Here is a 17,985-nt window from a genome sequence, read left to right on the forward strand (position 1 = left end):
ATAACAACCCATGATTCAATGTTATACAATAAAATTTTGCATTATTAATATTTTTTCAATGAACTACGTGCACGATATACTAGTTATTGAATTTTGATGTAAATACTGGTTTTGTTTACTGATATGGGACAGTGCACTTGTTAATCTGGTGTAAGTTTTAAGAAAAATTACAAGGTAAGTTTTCTACAAGGCTTTAATACAATGAAGTCATGCCAATTAGACATGATCATAATTAGACTGAACCGCGTTGATACGACTTTTTTTTTCTTAAAGTTGTGTCATGTTTGGTACAATTTTAATTTTTTATTGATATCGAGCAATTTAACACTGAAATTACCAATTTGAGACAAGTTTTTAAAAATTACAACTTTGAGGTAAGTCATGTTAACGTAACATGATTTTGGAACAATTTTTTTTAAAAATTACAACTTGAAGTAAGTTGTGTCAAGGTGATGACTTAATACAAATAAGTTATGTAAATGTAAACATGACATTAATAGTATCAATTAGGAAAATATATTAGATCTTCCTTTCGTAAAAAATCTTAATCAATATGTAATTCTAGTTTTTCCATCATCCATTTTGAAATATGGAGACCTAGTCGTATCTCCTTCTTTGATTTTAGATATTTTATTACTTTTATCAATGAATATTCAAGATGTACTTGATTTATCTTATGAAAAAATTGTTTTGAATTTTTAACTATACATCATTTTTCAATGAAATCAAGAATCAATTTGGTTAAATAATCAAAATATTAAGAAGTGATAATGCAAAAGAATATTTCTCATCCTCTTTCTGTGTCATCTTGAGTTCACATGGTATCTTACATCAGTCTACTTGCCCTCGTATACTCAGCAAAATGGTATAGCATAACCAAAAAATAGACATTTGGTTGAAACTGCATGCACCTTTTTGCTTGGTGCCCATATTCCTATCAATCACTGGGAATGTCATCTTAACTACATGTTATCTTATTAATAGGATGTCATCCTCCTCTCTTGATAATAAAGTCTCTTTCTTTATTTTGTTTCCTAATGATCTTCTCTCTCATACACCTGCCCAGGTGTTTAGTTGTGTATGTTTTGTTCATGACATGTCTCTAATTAAACAAACTTTTCGCTTGGGCTCTCAAATGTGCCTTCTTAGGCTATTTTCGACTCCAAAAAGGATATCGGTGTTATTCTCCTGAAACTAAGAAGTATTACATGTCTGTCAATGTCACATTCTTGAACAGACTCCTTACTTCTCTCCATTTGTTCAGGATGTTTTCATCCTCTAGCAGGTCCTTCCTATTCCAGTAGCTATGTCAAATAACTTTCCTATCTTTGTCATTCCAAGTCTTGATCATAATCCTCCTACACCTGTTTCTCCATATACTGAGATCATCCCACACATGACCCCAATGAATAGTACACTTTCCCAAGACAATAATAAATCTCCTACTTGAGATTCTTTTTCGGTCTATCTCTTGACACAATATTTTTGCATTGAAATTATAGCACATTGGTACAACTTATTCATATTGAACGTTTACATAACTCACCTCAAGTTGTAATTCTTTTAAAACTTTAACTAGATTATTGATAATTTTAGTGCTAAATTATCCTATATTAATAAAAAAAACCCAAATTATTCTTGTTAATTAATAATATATTTTATACTTTTTATGTTATCATATAAAATTTTTATTTTTTTTTAAATTATGTGCCAGGTTATCCCTTAGACATTATATTTATGAAAGAGTAGTATTTCACATTCTTAATATTATTTTTTTTTTGTTTTACTTCACAACTCATTATATTATAGAAGACTTTTTTTTTAACATTATTGGAGAAACAAAAAGTACATGCACTTAAAGAAAAATGAAAATGTTCTTATCATATTTTGCCAAGATGTATTAGTACGAGGCTATTAAGAGAGGAACTATTACATCTTAGTGAAAAAACTTGAAGTTTTGAGGAAAAATAGAGAAAACTTACTTGTAAAAAATAGTTTTATGTTCAAGTCAATAAAAGACTAACGATAATAAGTGTATATAATATAAAGTGACTCCCATAAATATTGTCAATTTAGTATTATTTGTAATAGAATAATGTATTTATAGGCTTCCTAGTTCATCAGTAAATAAATATAAAAATATTATATTACATGAATATAATAAAATATTATTTCTTGAAGATATAAATTGTAACATCCCATTAATTATATGCTAGATATAATATGACAGGATATATCATCATAGTAATATGACCAAGTAGTGTAAGGATGTACATAAAGTTATAATAATTGCAGTCATCCAAAATGCTATAAAATTAAAACTTTATATACATAAGAGGTATCTCAAAATGATAGAAAAGATCTGACATAAGTCATGAGAGCTAAGTGCTACAAAAGAATTATAAAGTTTCTCAAAATGAAATAAAACTCTAAGAAAGAAATCTTAAGAGCTAGGGGCTAAGTCTTCATGATCCTCCAGTGCTTGCTCCAAGGGCTCATCATCAGCTACTGTTCACATCCAAAGGATTGGATGATCATCGCAAGGGGGAAGGCAAACACATACAACACACACAAGAGAAAGGGTAAGCTAGGTTTTTTAAAAACATGTAAGTCATCATACAACAGCTGAAAATAGAAAGGCATGTGCATACAAGTGATTAAAAAAAATTATCCTATCATGTTATGACTCACTAGACTTGTCTTCAACCACACATAGCATGCAAAGAACCATAATACAACATAAACTGAGACCGAATACATTATTCTGTTACCAATGATCGACCACGTGATTTGACCATCCGGACTAGTATGAAATGTCGAGTTCCAGGGGTTTGTGCACTTGTTGTGGCCCTACTGCTTTGCAAAGCCATTGCCGAGGGGTTTCACCCGACCACACACAAGTGTAAGCCCTTTACCGAATAATAGGCATCCACGTAGCACCTACTACTAGGACCTCCTGCTATTTTCACCACATGACTCATCACTCCCTGATTGAGCATGGGTGGTCATTAGAATGTCAAGATAAACCCCATCCTGAACTCCGGCCATTCATACGGTCAATCACAACAACTACAGGGCACCACCATGTAACCTCCCTTGAGGATATTGGAATTACGTCCATCAACCATACTTTCACTTTAGAACTTAACTCAAGACGTGAACAAGTGAATACCATAATGTTATCACATTGAAATCCATATAAAACCCTATCAATATACATTAGCACATCATAACAGTCCAAGAAGAATCACTAAACAACCCAAAACCCCGTAACTCATACTTAGACAAAGAAAATGGCTTTGAAACCATCACCAACAGTTTCGGAAGGGTCCAAAACCCCCAGAACAACCTAAAGAACGTTCAAAACGGACGTCCGAAACTCCCAATACGTCAAAAACATAAAAAGTAATCAATCTGCCAAACTAAATTCGCTCAACGCATGAGGAGGGTGCGCTGTGCGAATTTGCAAATTCTGCAAGTCCGAATTCTACAGATTTGCAGCACTTTACCCTTCCAAACTCGTTATTAGGCCTCTAGGTGAATTTCTAACACCTTCAATTCCATCTACATGATGAATTATGCTGGTTTAAAGGGTTACACACTATTCTAACATCAATCTCTATTAGTTATACATTGATCTAGGATCTAATACTTTAATTTCATTTACTTATAAATCCAAATTCTAATTTACCACTTGGAGACTGTTTTGGACCATTTTAATTCTTCTAATAAGTCACAAATGACTTAACTGAGTGACTCCAATAGCCTAATTCAGACCCTAACCCCTAACTCACAAAATCACTACTCCACTTTCCTAAATTTTGACTCAAACACTATGATTAATCTGACTGTTTACTTGGCAATCTGCCTAATCAAGAACTCCAACCTCCATTACCAATTTTAATAATTTTTGTGAACTTATAATCATCCTTACACACATTGTAACCCAATTTATACTTGCCTAAGTAATTACAAACGTCCCTAACATCCATTTCTAGTAGTTATGCATAGATTTCTAATTCAAGACCGCACTTTCATCAACCTCTGGACTCAAAATTAGATTCACCACTTTGGGGACTATTTTTGACTAATCTAACACTCTTAACAAGTCATATGTACCTTACCTGAGCTACTCTAAATGCCTAAAACAGTTCTCAACCCTTCTTACCCAAATTGGCCATATCACTTCCTCTCAATTCTCCTTAAGGTTGTGTTCTTTTGTAGTGATTTGAGGGAGATGATTTAGGAGAGATAATTTGAATGGATTTGAGTGGATTTGAGGGTAATTTTTTTGTTGTTTTTTTGAGTGGATTTGTGGGTAATTGAGAGTGAATTTGGAAGTAAAGTTTGTGAGAATTAGTGTAGGATTTGATTGATGTGATAGATAAAAAAAATTGTGTAATAGGTAAAAATTGAAGATTACCAAAATATCCCTACCTATTAAAATAATATAAAATGATAATTGTTAATGTTATATTTAATTGTAAAAATATTTATAAAGAATAAAAAATTAATGTTAATTATTATTATTATTATTTTATTATTATTATTATTATTATTATTTACTATTATTATTATTATTATTATTATTATTATTATTATTATTATTATTTCATCCTACAAATTATTTCAACAAATACACTGTATTTAAGAGGGTGAAATTGTAAATGCTGATAAATCCTCGCAAATCTCCGCATAGATGAGAGATTGAAAAATTGAAGTATCATGCAAATCCGCGCTTTCAAATATGCGCAAATCTTTATAAGCGAACGCACAGATAATATGAAATCCATCTTCGCATTTCTTCGTACACAGTAAATTACTCTCAAAGGAACAGAGGCTAAACCAGTATAACTCAATTAACTAGCCCCTTTTTGCTAATAAACAGATTGCATACATTCAATTCACAGTTCATAATACAATCAACCATCAACACATGTTCATATATGAGAATCACAAGTTTTCAATTCAAACAGTAATAGAGTCATCAAAACAGTCTCACATGCACTTTATCACCATAGCTACACAAAATCTAATTCAAGCAACCAAAAATTTCATAGAACAGTAATAAGAACCCTAGCTTCCCTTACTTGGAAATTCTAAAGTGCAACTCAAATATTTCCTCCGCAGTTCCTCACGCTTCAAGAACTCACCCAAATCCTAGAGACCACACAGTAACAACAAGACTTAAGTTGAAATTGATAAGGAATGGATGGAGAAGAACAATTAACACATGAAATCAACAAATTGCATGTTCTAGAATTTTAGGACAGTGAAGAAAAGAGGAGAAAACTACTCACCTCTTCGAACCAAGAAAGTGATCGGTGAAATTTGAAGCTCTCGATCCCAAGAACCTTTATATGCCTCTGGATTATTGAGTAGATTGCTTAGTGGTGAGTGAATCTAGAGAGGAGGCAGAGGTTTTGGAAGGGTCAGATGTTAGAGAGAGATTTTTGAAACAAGAATTAAGTTGGCAGGTTCTAAAAATGCCTAATGAAGCTTATGATGTGTTTTACATTTTTTTTTTCTAAAATAGTTTTATAAATTTAATATTCTTAAAAACTTTTAAATTTTATTTCTAGGTTATTACATGAATATAATAAAATATTATTTCTTGAAGATATAAGATAATTATTTAGTATAGAGACTTATAACATAATATCTAAAAAATATAATAGAATATGATAATAAATTATTATATCATAATATATTAATTGTAGATATATATAATTTATAATTTTATTATGTTTTTGAATAGTTAATTGGATAATATGAAAAGTAATATAGTTTAAATAAAATATAATTGTGTAGAATATTACTAAAAAATTACGGGACAATTACTTTTAAGAAATTACTTTATCATTTTAAAATAAAAATTATTAATTAATTTATTTTATTGAATAAATAAGTTAATTTTATTTATTACAAAATAAAATTGTCAAATTATATATATATATATCTTTATGTTTTTAAAGCAATTTACTAAACAAAAAATTATTAAAATAAAAAGTATTTCTCAAATTTATATTAAAGTGAAAACATGCATAAAATTAATTACAAAATATTTTTTTATGATTTTTAGTAATATTATAGTTAATCTTTGATCGAAATAACTATTATTTATCGAGAAATATGGAAAAAAAAATAATTTAAAAAGTGTACATCACTGTTATATACTATATTATAATATATGAAAGCGAAAAATAACAAACAAAAACACAATAATAAACATTTAATCTTTTGTATTAGTAAGAGGGTATATATATCTTATTTTATCTAACCCGAATTAATCTATTCAAACTTTTAAATTCCATTACTTTTAAAATATAATTGTTATACTTTGTAATAAAACTTGATTATTATTTTTATTTTATATTTGTATTAATTTTATTATTTAAAAATTAGAATAAAATACATTTAATTGGTATAATCAAATAACTACATAAAAAAAATCTGTCACTATACATGCACACTTTTTAATATTACCTAAAATTAACTCTATATTTGATCTTTTAATATTTTCTTATCTCAAATCCAGTATATATTTTATTCTTTATTTTTTTTTTACCAAACATTAACTATATATTTTATTTTTTTTATGTTTCTTTTACCAAACATTAACTATATATCTTTTATCTTTAAATCTTTTGGTATTTCTTTATGTGACCAGAATACTAAATCCCTTACATCTTTTCTTCTTCTTTTTAACACTTATTCTGTTGGCTCACCAAGAGAACCTATATAAGGACTCTTAAACCCTAAAACCCCGCACGACGCAAACAACAGCAGAGACTAGGAAGAGCAATTTATCGGAGTAGTACTCGCGGCGGACTTTGACAGCGGACGGTGGAGTATATTTGATCGGCGGCAAACACTCACACCGCAATCCTAATCTTCACTAATTAACTTAATGGTTTTTGTTTTCTTTTAAATTTTATTTTTCTCTTTCTAATATTTCATTGTTCAGTTTGATACAAGTGTTTCAGCTTCAAATGGCTATTGACGGTAGTTTCAACCTTCATTCTTCGCTTCGGAGACTTCTTCATCATTGTCCAGAGCTCCAGCCGCAGTTTGAGTCGCTCGAACAGAGGGTATTGCCTCCAATCTGGATTGTTTGCTCGCATTTTTTTATGTAAAGAGAGAATCTTATTATTGTACACTTTGAAGAATTTCTTTTCCTTGTGAAGAATTCAATACAATTCAACTGTATTTTGTACACTTTGAATTTTGAAAATGCATAATGTTATTACTGGAATATGTCGTATAAGAAAGTCTGACAACTTAGTACTACTGTAGAAACTTTTGGAAATCACACAGTTTTTGTGTATCCCACTCTTGTTTGATGAGCTCCACTCATGATTTAACACTCTTCCCTAAATTTTAACCAATGAGAGAAACACTCTGCTTTTGTATTATTTTTTTGTTTATCATGTTTTTCTTTTCTGGACAGGTAGAGGTGACAGAAGAGGAAGTTGTTACTGAGCTAGGAGGGGTGTTTCTGCACCCGAGTTATACAATTCCATTGATGGGCTGTTTCCGACCGATTGCTCAACGAATTGTAGATAAAGCTGTTGCTTTGCTTAGTCATGTGCCACATTTGAAGTCTATTCCGGAGGACCCTGCTTGTGAGGATGATCCTCTCAGTGTTTTGGTTGGGGTCGTGAATATCATAGAATTTTATAGTCAACAGGGAAGGGGTCTGGACCTTCATGAGCTTGCCTGTCTAGCTTTCTGTCGTGCTCTTGACATGGGTCCTTTTCTGTTGAGGTTCATATATTTCCGAGTCTTCTATTCGATAACAATGCTTATCTTTGTATTTGTTCCTCCACTTTGTCCAAAATAAAAGAAATGCTCTGCTCATCCCCTTGAAACTATATTTAATAATGTTAAGAGTTAGAAAAATACTTGTAAAGGTAAAAACTATTATTATTTTAAAATGAGTTTTGATACTTCAATATTATTATTATTATTTTAAAATGAAATCATAGTTCATCGTGCTCTCTGAATCTTTGCATAATTATAAAGTGTACAGTGATGTCTGCGTTTTGAGGCAGTTCTTTTAATATTGTTGGTTTACTGTAGCTTTAAAATGAAACGGAGGTTCTTTTAGTATTGTTGCATAACTGTAATTGTTTTAGTGATCTGAGTTTTTTTTTTTTTTTTTTTTTTTTTCTAGCTTGTTTTGTTCTGGCTTATTTTTTAATAACATTATGTGTTCTTCTTTGCTTCTTGACGCAGTTCTATATTAAGCTATTTCAATTTTGCTCCTGCTCCATTTGAGAGATTTTCACTGAAACAAGTTATGGTTAGTATATTTCTCTGTAAAGGTTTTTTGAGTCATGCTTCTGCATATTGCTAAGTAATGCTTTAACACAGGTTGAGACCCATGAACTGCGTGTTGCACGAATATCATACCGTTTCCTTCTAATGGAAAGTGAAATTTTCTCTAAGCTTTGGGACTGGTCTTGTTTTCTTGACCTCGTAAAAGAATCATGCAAATCAGATCTTAAATGGTGTGGGGTGCAGGTATTGAGCGTTCTGCTCAAATTAGGCTATAAAGCCACCGAAAACCTAAATGTTGGGGCTGAAGAAGCTTGTTCTTGTCTATTGCGGTCAGTAATGTTTACTTACTTTTGGCCAAATGTTGTACTTAAATATAATGTGTGTTTAATTACAAATCTTCAACTTTCCATATTCAGCTGGGAAGAGTTCTGTCAGGACACGTCACTAGAGAAAGTTGGTTGCTATGTCAAACCAATAGCAGACTATGTGTCCAGTTCCCCAGATAGAGCCATGGTTTTGAATAATGAGAACTGTTTAAAATTCTCTGGCTTTAATTATCTGTCGGTTAGTTCACCAAAACTTCCTGAGTCGCCTCAACATTCAAAGAGGCAACAACATTCAAAGAGGCAACGACTTACCACAAGGTACATGTTATATTAATCGTATTTGAAATGCTGATGTTTCTGACATGTATTAGGATTTTACTTTTTAGATAATATGCACTTACTTTTATAGTGCTTGAATTATAAAATGGTTCTTTTTATGCTTTTCCTTGTTTTATTTTTCCTTGTAGCTTTTCTTTGAAAACTTTATACCATTCCATATTTCATTTAGATTACCCTTGATTTTGACTTGACGTCTTCTGTAATTTTAGGGATGATATATCAATGAGTGATACATTTGTATTGACCCCAACGGTGAAGAAAAGTTATGATAGAGTTCTTTTGGCCATCAGTCAGAAGTGGCCTGTTCTTTTATATGGCCCCACTGGTTCTGGAAAATCCGCTCTCATTGCCAAGCTGGCTAAGGATAGTGGAAATCGAGGTATGCCTTAGTATTTACTGGTTAGATATTATTATTTGTTTTCCCTTGTCTACAAATTAATTGAACATATAGAGATGAAAGAACATATCATAGGTTTTTTTTTTTTATTTTTATCGGGGGCAGCTGGGTGGTTTGAACTATGGGTAAATTAATAGTCATTACATGCTTAATGGAGAATGGAAACTATAGATTGGTTTTGTACATACTTTTTTCTTCATGATTTAAGTGAAGGGAAATATATTAAACTAGAGCCCTTTTTGGGCCTCCTTGACAATATTACTTCTTCATCTCACTTGAATAAAAGGGTTTTGGCGCCTTGGTCTTGCTATGGATTTGTTGTATAAGAATTTACCCCAGTTGCTCACTTGTTCTTTGAATAGGAATTCTTTTTTCTTGATGAACAGTAATTGAAATTCAAGAATCAGATAAGATCTAGTCTTTTATTTGGATTGTGGTACTTGGTAGAGTTAATAGTGAGGATATGTTGCAAATAAATAGGTCAAGCTAGGTTCTTTCCCTTGGTATGTGTGTAGTTTGTGGTGCATGATCAAAATCTGCATCTAATATGTTTTTACATTATTCATCTAATATTTTTTCATGGCACTTTATATCAGCATTTCCAGTGAATGTTGGTGTCTTAGGTCCGTGTTCCAATTTTTAATCAGTCTTCAGGGTTTTGGTATAACTGGAGGTCAAATTTTTGTTTTAATTTGGTGTTTGGCATTGATTCAGTGCAAAACTTTTTTGCGTTCTTCCATATTGTTTATTTTTTAATTGTTTACTATTTTATAGTTTGTTTTGGAGGATTGCATATCCTCTTTACCTTCTCTTCGTCTCAATAGATGCATGTTTGGAAATGCTTAAATTTTGAAAATAATGTAGTTATTTTTCAAAATCTATTAAGAGGAAGCTAGTAAAAGTAAGAGCTTATTTTCAGAAATAAGTTGAAACTTGCACTAAATTTCTTCTTTTATTCTTGTTTGCATCAATAATTTTTTATGCTCTTATTTTCAGTTCTATCCATCCAGATGGATGACCAAATCGATGGTAGAACATTGGTTGGAGCTTATGTCTGTACAGATAGGCCTGGGGAGTTTAGATGGCAGCCTGGGTCACTTACCCAGGTTTGTTTTGATAGTTTCTATCATATCTAATCATCAAACTGATTCAGATTTCTTGCAATGTATGCCTAGGAGTAGGCTTCTTATTATACTTGTGTGTTGTCTTAATCTCAGGCTGTGCAGAAAGGGTTGTGGATTGTTTTTGAGGATATCAACAAAGCACCATCTGATTTGCACTCCATATTAGTGCCTTTATTGGAAGGGGCTGGTTCATTTGCAACAGGACACGGGGAGGTGATTTCTTTCAACATTATAGTTCTTAAATGATGTTATTGGAGTCAGTGTGTTATATGTTGTTTTTTCAGGTTTAGTTTGGTATGTTTGATATGTTTGTGTCACATTTTGAAGTCGTCTGAAAGAATGACCATCCTTATTGAAACTTTATCCAAGTGTTGAATGTTTTGATATTCTGTTTCCAAATTTTGGGATAAGGATATTCTAGTTGAAGGATTGAAAGGAAGTAAATCCGATGTAGGTTAAGAATTCCACTTAAGCAGAACAGTAGGACAAGTAGAAAAAGTGACTAAAATGCTACAAGCTAGCCTATGCATAGTAGTGAAGCAGTTCACTTTAAACAGAGCCATATGTGGAGACGGTGTAGATCCAAAGAGAAACCAAGTTGACAATTATAAACAACTTTGATATGGACACGTCTCTCCATTAAGATACAATAAAACTCTGATGAAATCATAGTCTGTGTTTTTTTAAAAGCCTTCAAAATATATTATGTAATTCTGCACCTAGGTGAAAATATTTATCTTGTGTGCACCACGAACCCTAATCACAATTCACTAGAAAGGATCTGCTTTGTAAGTCATGTCAATTTTCTAATAATGGTTTTTAATTTCATTTTTTATTTTACATTTGGGTGAAACTAGTGTAAATGTCACCAAAGTGCTAAATTTCATGTCAACTTTTCTGTCTGTTCCTCTGTAATTGTCACTAACTGTTGAAACATTACATATTCTTCAGGTAGTAAGGGTGGCCGAATCTTTTAGAATTTTTTCAACTATTGCTGTTTCTAAGCTTGACACATTTGAGAGTGCAGGTTTTTACCTTACATCTTTCAATTTTTTTTTTTTTTTTTTTATTTCATTATACTTTTTAAAACATGATATTTTTTTTGATGCCCATGTTAGTTTGGTACTTTAGTATGAATCCTTTCCAATGAATGTTGGTTATAAGACCAGACCAAACATTTTGTGGAAGTGCACAGTAAATGCAGTCCTTTGATACAGTATGTTGAAACATGATGCATGCATCTTTGAAGGAACGCAACATGATATTGTTTCAAGTTCTTCGCATCTGTGGATTCCCAGGATGCATGCATCTCTGTTTCGATGGCCTATCATTGCTTCCATTTACCGTGGATATTTATATGGTAAAAATTTCATTTATAAGATTTTTGGCCGACTATTGGTGCTTTTTAATCCATCCACCTTACAGAGGGAAAACTTGGTTGCTTTTGTTGAACAAACTTTATTCTTTTCTCTTTTTTTGGACTATAAATGAGATGCTGACCTTTTTGTTCTGGAAGGTCAAAATTCATTTAGTGTCTTGTGGATAAGAGTGATGGTTCCGCCTCTTGATAATAAAGACTTGCAAGAGATACTTAAAGTGAGGTATCCGGATTTGGAGCTTTACGTTAGCCAACTCATAGGTATTGATATGATGTTTTGTTAATTTGTAGTTTCATGCAAACACATGTTTATTTTGTAAGAACTTTAAGTGATGCATTCATTATTATATTGCTGCTGAACGTATCTGTGTATGTATGCCTGTAAATTTTTTGGCAGAAACCTTTGAAAGGGTAAACAATATTTCCATGCTTCAATTTGTGGGTTTCCACCCAGGAAATTCTTCTTCTGGTTACTGTCCCTGCAGGTTCTCATTAAGGTAATTAAAGTAATAATATTTTTACTGTGCTTGTTTTTTCATTTTTCAATTGTTGATATGACTTTTGATTATCCGTGACAGGGATCTCCTTAAATGGTGCAAAAGGATTGCAGGTTCAGGATTTAGCCTTGATGGTAGTTTATCTGAAAACCAATGTTATACGGAGGTCTGACTTTTAAGTTCTTATATCTTTTCTTTTCCTCATAATATATTTCCTAGACTTGGTTCATGTTTAACTATTGTCTTGTATCTCAGGCTGTTGACATATTTGCATCCTCTTCGTCTTCAATTAAAAACCGTTTGTCAGTAATGAAAGAAATTGCTGAGTTGTGGAAATTACCTGTTTCTGCTGCTGAGACCTTGTATCCCTTAGACAAACCTATAATTCAGGTTTTATCTAATGCAATTGAAATCTTTGCTTCATGATTTTGCTACATCAGTTTCTCAATTCTGTATGTTAAATGCAGGATTCTATAACAAATTTAATAATAGGCCGAGTTTCCCTGCAGTACACTGAAAAACCTGTAAGTATTGAGTCTAGTCCGTTGATGACTGAGTTTAAATGATGATACAATTTTGGTAAAAGGTCTCATTTTCCCTTGGGATTGCTATTTTTGGTTTTAATGCAGTTACAACAACATAAAAGACCTTTTGTTGAGATTCGTAGTTCTTTGCATGTTTTGGAGCGGATAGCACGTTCTGTCGAGTATAATGAGCCTGTACTCTTGGTTGGAGAAACTGGTACTGGGAAGACTACCATTGTCCAAAATTTGGCTTTAAGGCTTGGCCAGAAGCTTACAGTTTTTGTATGTTACGATTTTTTCTATTTTCTATTATTATTATGTGTCACTTATAATTGTGTTTGAAGTTTTGTGACACATGACCGTGGTTTTTTTCTCCAGAATCTTAGTCAGCAAAGTGATGTTGCTGACTTACTAGGGGGTTTTAAGCCTATGGATGCTCAATCTGTCTATTTGTCCCTTTATAAAGAGTTCAAAGAACTGTTTACAAAGACATTTCCTGTAAAGGTATTTATTTTTGACTTTTGATTTATATTTTTGTGTCCAGTCTTTGCTAATGGCTCTATTGCTTTGCTGCTGTTTAGAATAATGGAGTCTTTATTACTTATCTACATGAGTATATCGAAAGACATCGAAAGAAGTTTTTGATTGATAAGAATGGGGAAGATCTGTTGAAAGGATTGCAAATAGTAGTTGAAAAGTCAGTTAAGCTTATACAACCTTTTTTGATTGATGAGAATGGGGAAGATCTGTTGAAAGGATTGCAAATAGCAGTTGGAAACTCAGTTAAGCTTATACAACCTGGATCTTCCAAAAGGCGTAAAATACCATTAGAAGAACAAAAGTCAGTTAAGCTTATACAACCTGGATCTTCCAAAAAGCGTAAAAGACCATTAGAAGAACAAATAATCCAATCTTGGGTGAGATTTTGCAGAAAACTGCATAATGTCTGTCAAAGTAATCCTTCTTCAACGATGATGTTTTCTTTTGTCGAAGGAAGTTTTGTTACTGCACTTAGAAATGGTGAGTGGATTTTGCTTGATGAGGTGAATTTGGCTCCTCCAGAAACCTTGCAAAGAATTGTCGGTGTTCTAGAAGGGGAACATGGTGTGCTATGTTTAGCTGAAAGAGGTGATACAGATTATATACATCGCCATCCAAACTTCCGTATATTTGCCTGCATGAATCCAGCAACAGATGCAGGGAAGCGGGATTTGCCCTTCTCTTTAAGGAGTAGATTTACTGAGTATTTTGTCGATGATGTTTTGAATGATGAGGATTTAAGTCTATTTATTAGTCAATTCATTAGTAGTGACTACATGGATCAACAGTTGGTTAATAAAATTGTTTCTTTCTATAAAGAAGCAAAAAAGGAATCTGAAGAGAGGTTGCAAGATGGTGCCAACCAGAAACCTCAGTACAGTTTAAGGTCCCTTTATCGTGCTCTGGAGTATATGCAGAAGGCGGCAGAAAGAAAATTTGGATTGCAAAAGGCATTATATGATGGTTTTAATATGTTTTTTGTCTGTTTGTTGGATGGATCTAGTGCTGAAATTATGAGGAAAAAAATATCATCTCTTCTGTTAGGAGGTCATATGCCTCCACATGTACATCTTTCCCGCTATTTAGAGAAGTCCAAATCTGATGGATCTTCAGGGAACTATGTTCAAACTAAATCTGTACAGGAGCATCTTGGCAATTTGGCGCGTGCTGTTCTAATGAGATATCCCATCCTCTTACAAGGTCCCACATCCAGTGGGAAAACTAGCCTTGTTCGGTATCTTGCTGCAATAACTGGTCATGATTTTGTAAGAATCAACAATCATGAACATACTGATTTGCAGGAGTATCTTGGTTCTTATATAACTGACACTACTGGAAAGCTTGTTTTTAATGAAGGTGTTTTGGTTAAAGCTGTGAGAAATGGTCACTGGATTGTACTTGACGAGCTTAATTTGGCTCCATCTGATGTGTTGGAGGCATTGAACCGATTGCTTGATGATAACAGAGAGCTTTTTGTTCCTGAGCTGCAAGAAAGAATTAAAGCTCATCCAAACTTTATGCTTTTTGCTACTCAAAATCCGCCTACACTATATGGTGGCCGCAAAATGTTGTCCCGGGCATTTCGTAATCGTTTTGTTGAGATTCATGTTGGTGAAATTCCAGACAATGAGCTCAGCAAAATACTGGAGGATAGATGTAAAATCTATGTAGGTCATGCTGAAAAAATGGTTGAAGTGATGAAGGATCTTCGATTGCACAGACAGAGTAGTCGGGTCTTTGCTGGCAAACATGGATTTATAACACCTCGAGATTTGTTCCGTTGGGCTGATCGTACCCAGAGATTTGGTAACTCTAATGAAGATTTGGCCAAAGATGGCTACTATCTTTTGGCAGAAAGGCTACGGGATGAGGATGAGAAGTCTGTCGTTCAAGAAATTCTGGAAAAGTACTTTCGGGTTAAACTGAATATAAAAAGTTTGTATGAACAGGTATTGTTCTTTCATTTAGTGTTTTAAGCTCATCTGTGATTACCCAGTATATAATAGTGGTTCTTTACTATTGTGCTGTCCTGGTTTTTTTTGTTCGCCTTTATACTTTTAAATGTGGATCTTATCACTTTGTAATTAGTATGTGAACTTGAAGGAAAATATGTATATGCTTTCCTTGACTTAGCACTGAAAAGTTATTATGTAAATTATATCTTGGATTAAAATTGCTTCAAGCTGATTGTTATGATGTTCCGTCAAATTTGACTCCATCTATTTTCATATTTTCCATCATATGCAAATTTCTGTATTATTGATAACAAATCATATAATCTGGACATGAATTCAGAACTTTTGTTTGTACCTACGCATATATAATAAATCATATAATCTGGTCTTAAATCAGCACTTTCGTTTATAATATTATAATATATAGGTACAAACGAAAGTGCTGCATTGATAATATATTATAGTATTATAATACATTGGATTTGTTGATGCTGTATCATCTGTCTTTCAGGATTGAGTTGTTGGGTGTTGGTTTGAATATTATTTTTGCCGTTGAGACTAGTACATGTTGTTGCCTTTTTCAATACCTAAAGGATGGAGAGGGAGGTTGGAAATTAAATTTTATCTGTACTTTTTTTACTGTATTTCAGATATCATGTAGAGACAACTCTTCCAATTTGTTAGTTGGCTTTGGAGGTTCAGATGGTCTAGAAAGGTATGAGCTTGTTGTTGTCTTTCCCTTTTGGTCCTAAATCTTAAGTTCAATGCCTCTAATTGTTTTTTTATGCAGTGTACTCTTGACCAAAGGTATGCAGAGGTTGTACTTCCTCGTGGAACGCTGCTATAACTTACGTGAGCCTGTACTGCTTGTTGGAGAAACAGGTGGAGGAAAGACTACCGTGTGCCAGTTATTAAGTGCTTGTTTGCAGATAAAATTACGCACCTTGAATTGCCATCAATATACGGAAACATCTGATTTTATTGGGGTGAGTTATCTCATGCCTTTTCCTTTAGTAATTCTTGTAAGGACTTCAACCAGAAATACATATATTACTATTATTAGCTGAAGGTCTTACTAGGAATTTTTTTGCAGGGATTCCGTCCTACACGAGAGAGATCTGCATTAATTTCTGGGTATAAAGAGATAATTGAAAAGTTGAAGAAACTAAAGACTTGTACATACTTTCATAAGGGCCTTGTGAGTGTTCTTTTTTTATCTTCTTAGGATTAAACAAAGAATTTTTATTTCAGTTCTATGTATATATCTTTTGCTTAGCTTTTGCTGCATTTAAGCAGCTTTTCTATAAGCACCATGATTCTTTCGTTTTCCCTTCTATCTGAATCAATGCTATTGAGATCAAGCGAATTCTGATTTGTCATTTTGTGCTACAGTCTTCTGACATCAAGGATGCTTCTTCAACTCTTAATCTGCTGAGTGATAGGATAAGGAAATTTAAAGAAGGTCAAGTTTGTTTGGGTATCAGCAGAGAAGAACTTAAGGATCTTGAGCAAATTAAGTGTGATCTCAATGGCTTGCATCAAAAGTGGCAGAGCATATTTGTGTGGCAGGATGGTCCTCTCGTAGAAGCAATGAGAGATGGTGACCTTTTTCTTGTGGATGAAATATCATTGGCTGATGATAGTGTACTTGAGAGATTGAATAGTGTGTTGGAACCAGAAAGGATGCTAGTAAGTTCAATATCTGTATTGCCACACTCAAACATGCTACTTTTATTTAATTTAACTTTTTTTTTTTGTGGTTGCAGTCTTTGGCTGAAAAAGGAGGGACAGATCTTGAGAAGGTTACTGCACATTCAAATTTTTTTGTTCTTGCAACAATGAATCCTGGCGGTGATTATGGGAAGAAGGAGTTATCTCCAGCACTACGCAATCGATTTACAGAGATATGGGTTCCCCCTGTTAATGATCTAGACGAGCTTCAAGGCATTGCTCTGAAAAGGTACCTGTAATTTTCCATATTTTAGTATGACCTTCAGTGTTTAGATGATTTAACTCTATTACATACTTATCTGTTTGTTTTTTTTTTCAGAATTTCTAAGTTTAAAGTTACTGGCAGCTTATGTCCTGAATGTCAAGAAAGACTCTCACTAATTGTTGATGCTATGATAAGGTTTTTTGAGGTATGTTATGAATAGGTTTGCAATAAAAGTCATAAATTGTTGACTCTTGCATGTTTTTGGGGATTTTGTTAATTAAGGTACTAATTGCCATGGATTCTTTATACTTCTTTCCATTAAAAGAAATGGCACAGTGAATCTTACGTTTGGAGAAGCTAAAATTAGAAGTTTAATAAGGAAGAGACAAAAATTTCCCGAGTCTTGTTTTAGTGATGTATTCTTTGATCCATTATATATCATTATTCACTTGCTCTTTATTGTTCCCATGCATGTCAGTGGTTCAATAACTTGCAACCAGGAAGAATGCTTACAGTGAGAGATCTCATTTCTTGGGTTGACTTTTTCATTACAATGGAAACAAGCTTAGAACCAGAGCATGCACTTCTTCATGGAGTATTTCTTGTTTTGCTTGATGGCTTAAGTCTAGGTATGATCTGTTTGTTTATGATTTTTTGTTTATTCTACTTCCCTTTTTTTTTTATAT

The 17,985-nt window shown here is 32.8% G+C and overlaps 1 protein-coding gene across 1 annotated transcript in view; it reads left to right on the top strand.

Annotated features, from left to right (window-relative positions):
• Nucleotides 1–6,680: 6,680 nt before the first annotated feature.
• The window catches only part of LOC106773952 (midasin-like), a 38,766-nt gene continuing 27,461 nt past the window's right edge, over nucleotides 6,681–17,985 (top strand). The window contains 24 exon segments of the mRNA XM_022786215.1: nucleotides 6,681–7,091; nucleotides 7,451–7,767; nucleotides 8,239–8,305; nucleotides 8,377–8,612; nucleotides 8,700–8,927; nucleotides 9,158–9,327; nucleotides 10,342–10,451; nucleotides 10,563–10,682; nucleotides 11,421–11,496; nucleotides 11,986–12,108; nucleotides 12,245–12,344; nucleotides 12,426–12,510; nucleotides 12,600–12,734; nucleotides 12,812–12,868; nucleotides 12,974–13,150; nucleotides 13,247–13,372; nucleotides 13,450–15,357; nucleotides 16,014–16,078; nucleotides 16,154–16,349; nucleotides 16,457–16,561; nucleotides 16,756–17,052; nucleotides 17,130–17,323; nucleotides 17,414–17,504; nucleotides 17,778–17,928. Coding sequence (XP_022641936.1) covers nucleotides 6,993–7,091; nucleotides 7,451–7,767; nucleotides 8,239–8,305; nucleotides 8,377–8,612; nucleotides 8,700–8,927; nucleotides 9,158–9,327; nucleotides 10,342–10,451; nucleotides 10,563–10,682; nucleotides 11,421–11,496; nucleotides 11,986–12,108; nucleotides 12,245–12,344; nucleotides 12,426–12,510; nucleotides 12,600–12,734; nucleotides 12,812–12,868; nucleotides 12,974–13,150; nucleotides 13,247–13,372; nucleotides 13,450–15,357; nucleotides 16,014–16,078; nucleotides 16,154–16,349; nucleotides 16,457–16,561; nucleotides 16,756–17,052; nucleotides 17,130–17,323; nucleotides 17,414–17,504; nucleotides 17,778–17,928 — 5,233 coding nt within the window. The 5' untranslated portion in view covers nucleotides 6,681–6,992.

The sequence above is a fragment of the Vigna radiata genome, chromosome 9 (genome assembly GCF_000741045.1).
Source record: "Vigna radiata var. radiata cultivar VC1973A chromosome 9, Vradiata_ver6, whole genome shotgun sequence".
NCBI classification, from domain to species: Eukaryota; Viridiplantae; Streptophyta; class Magnoliopsida; order Fabales; family Fabaceae; genus Vigna; species Vigna radiata.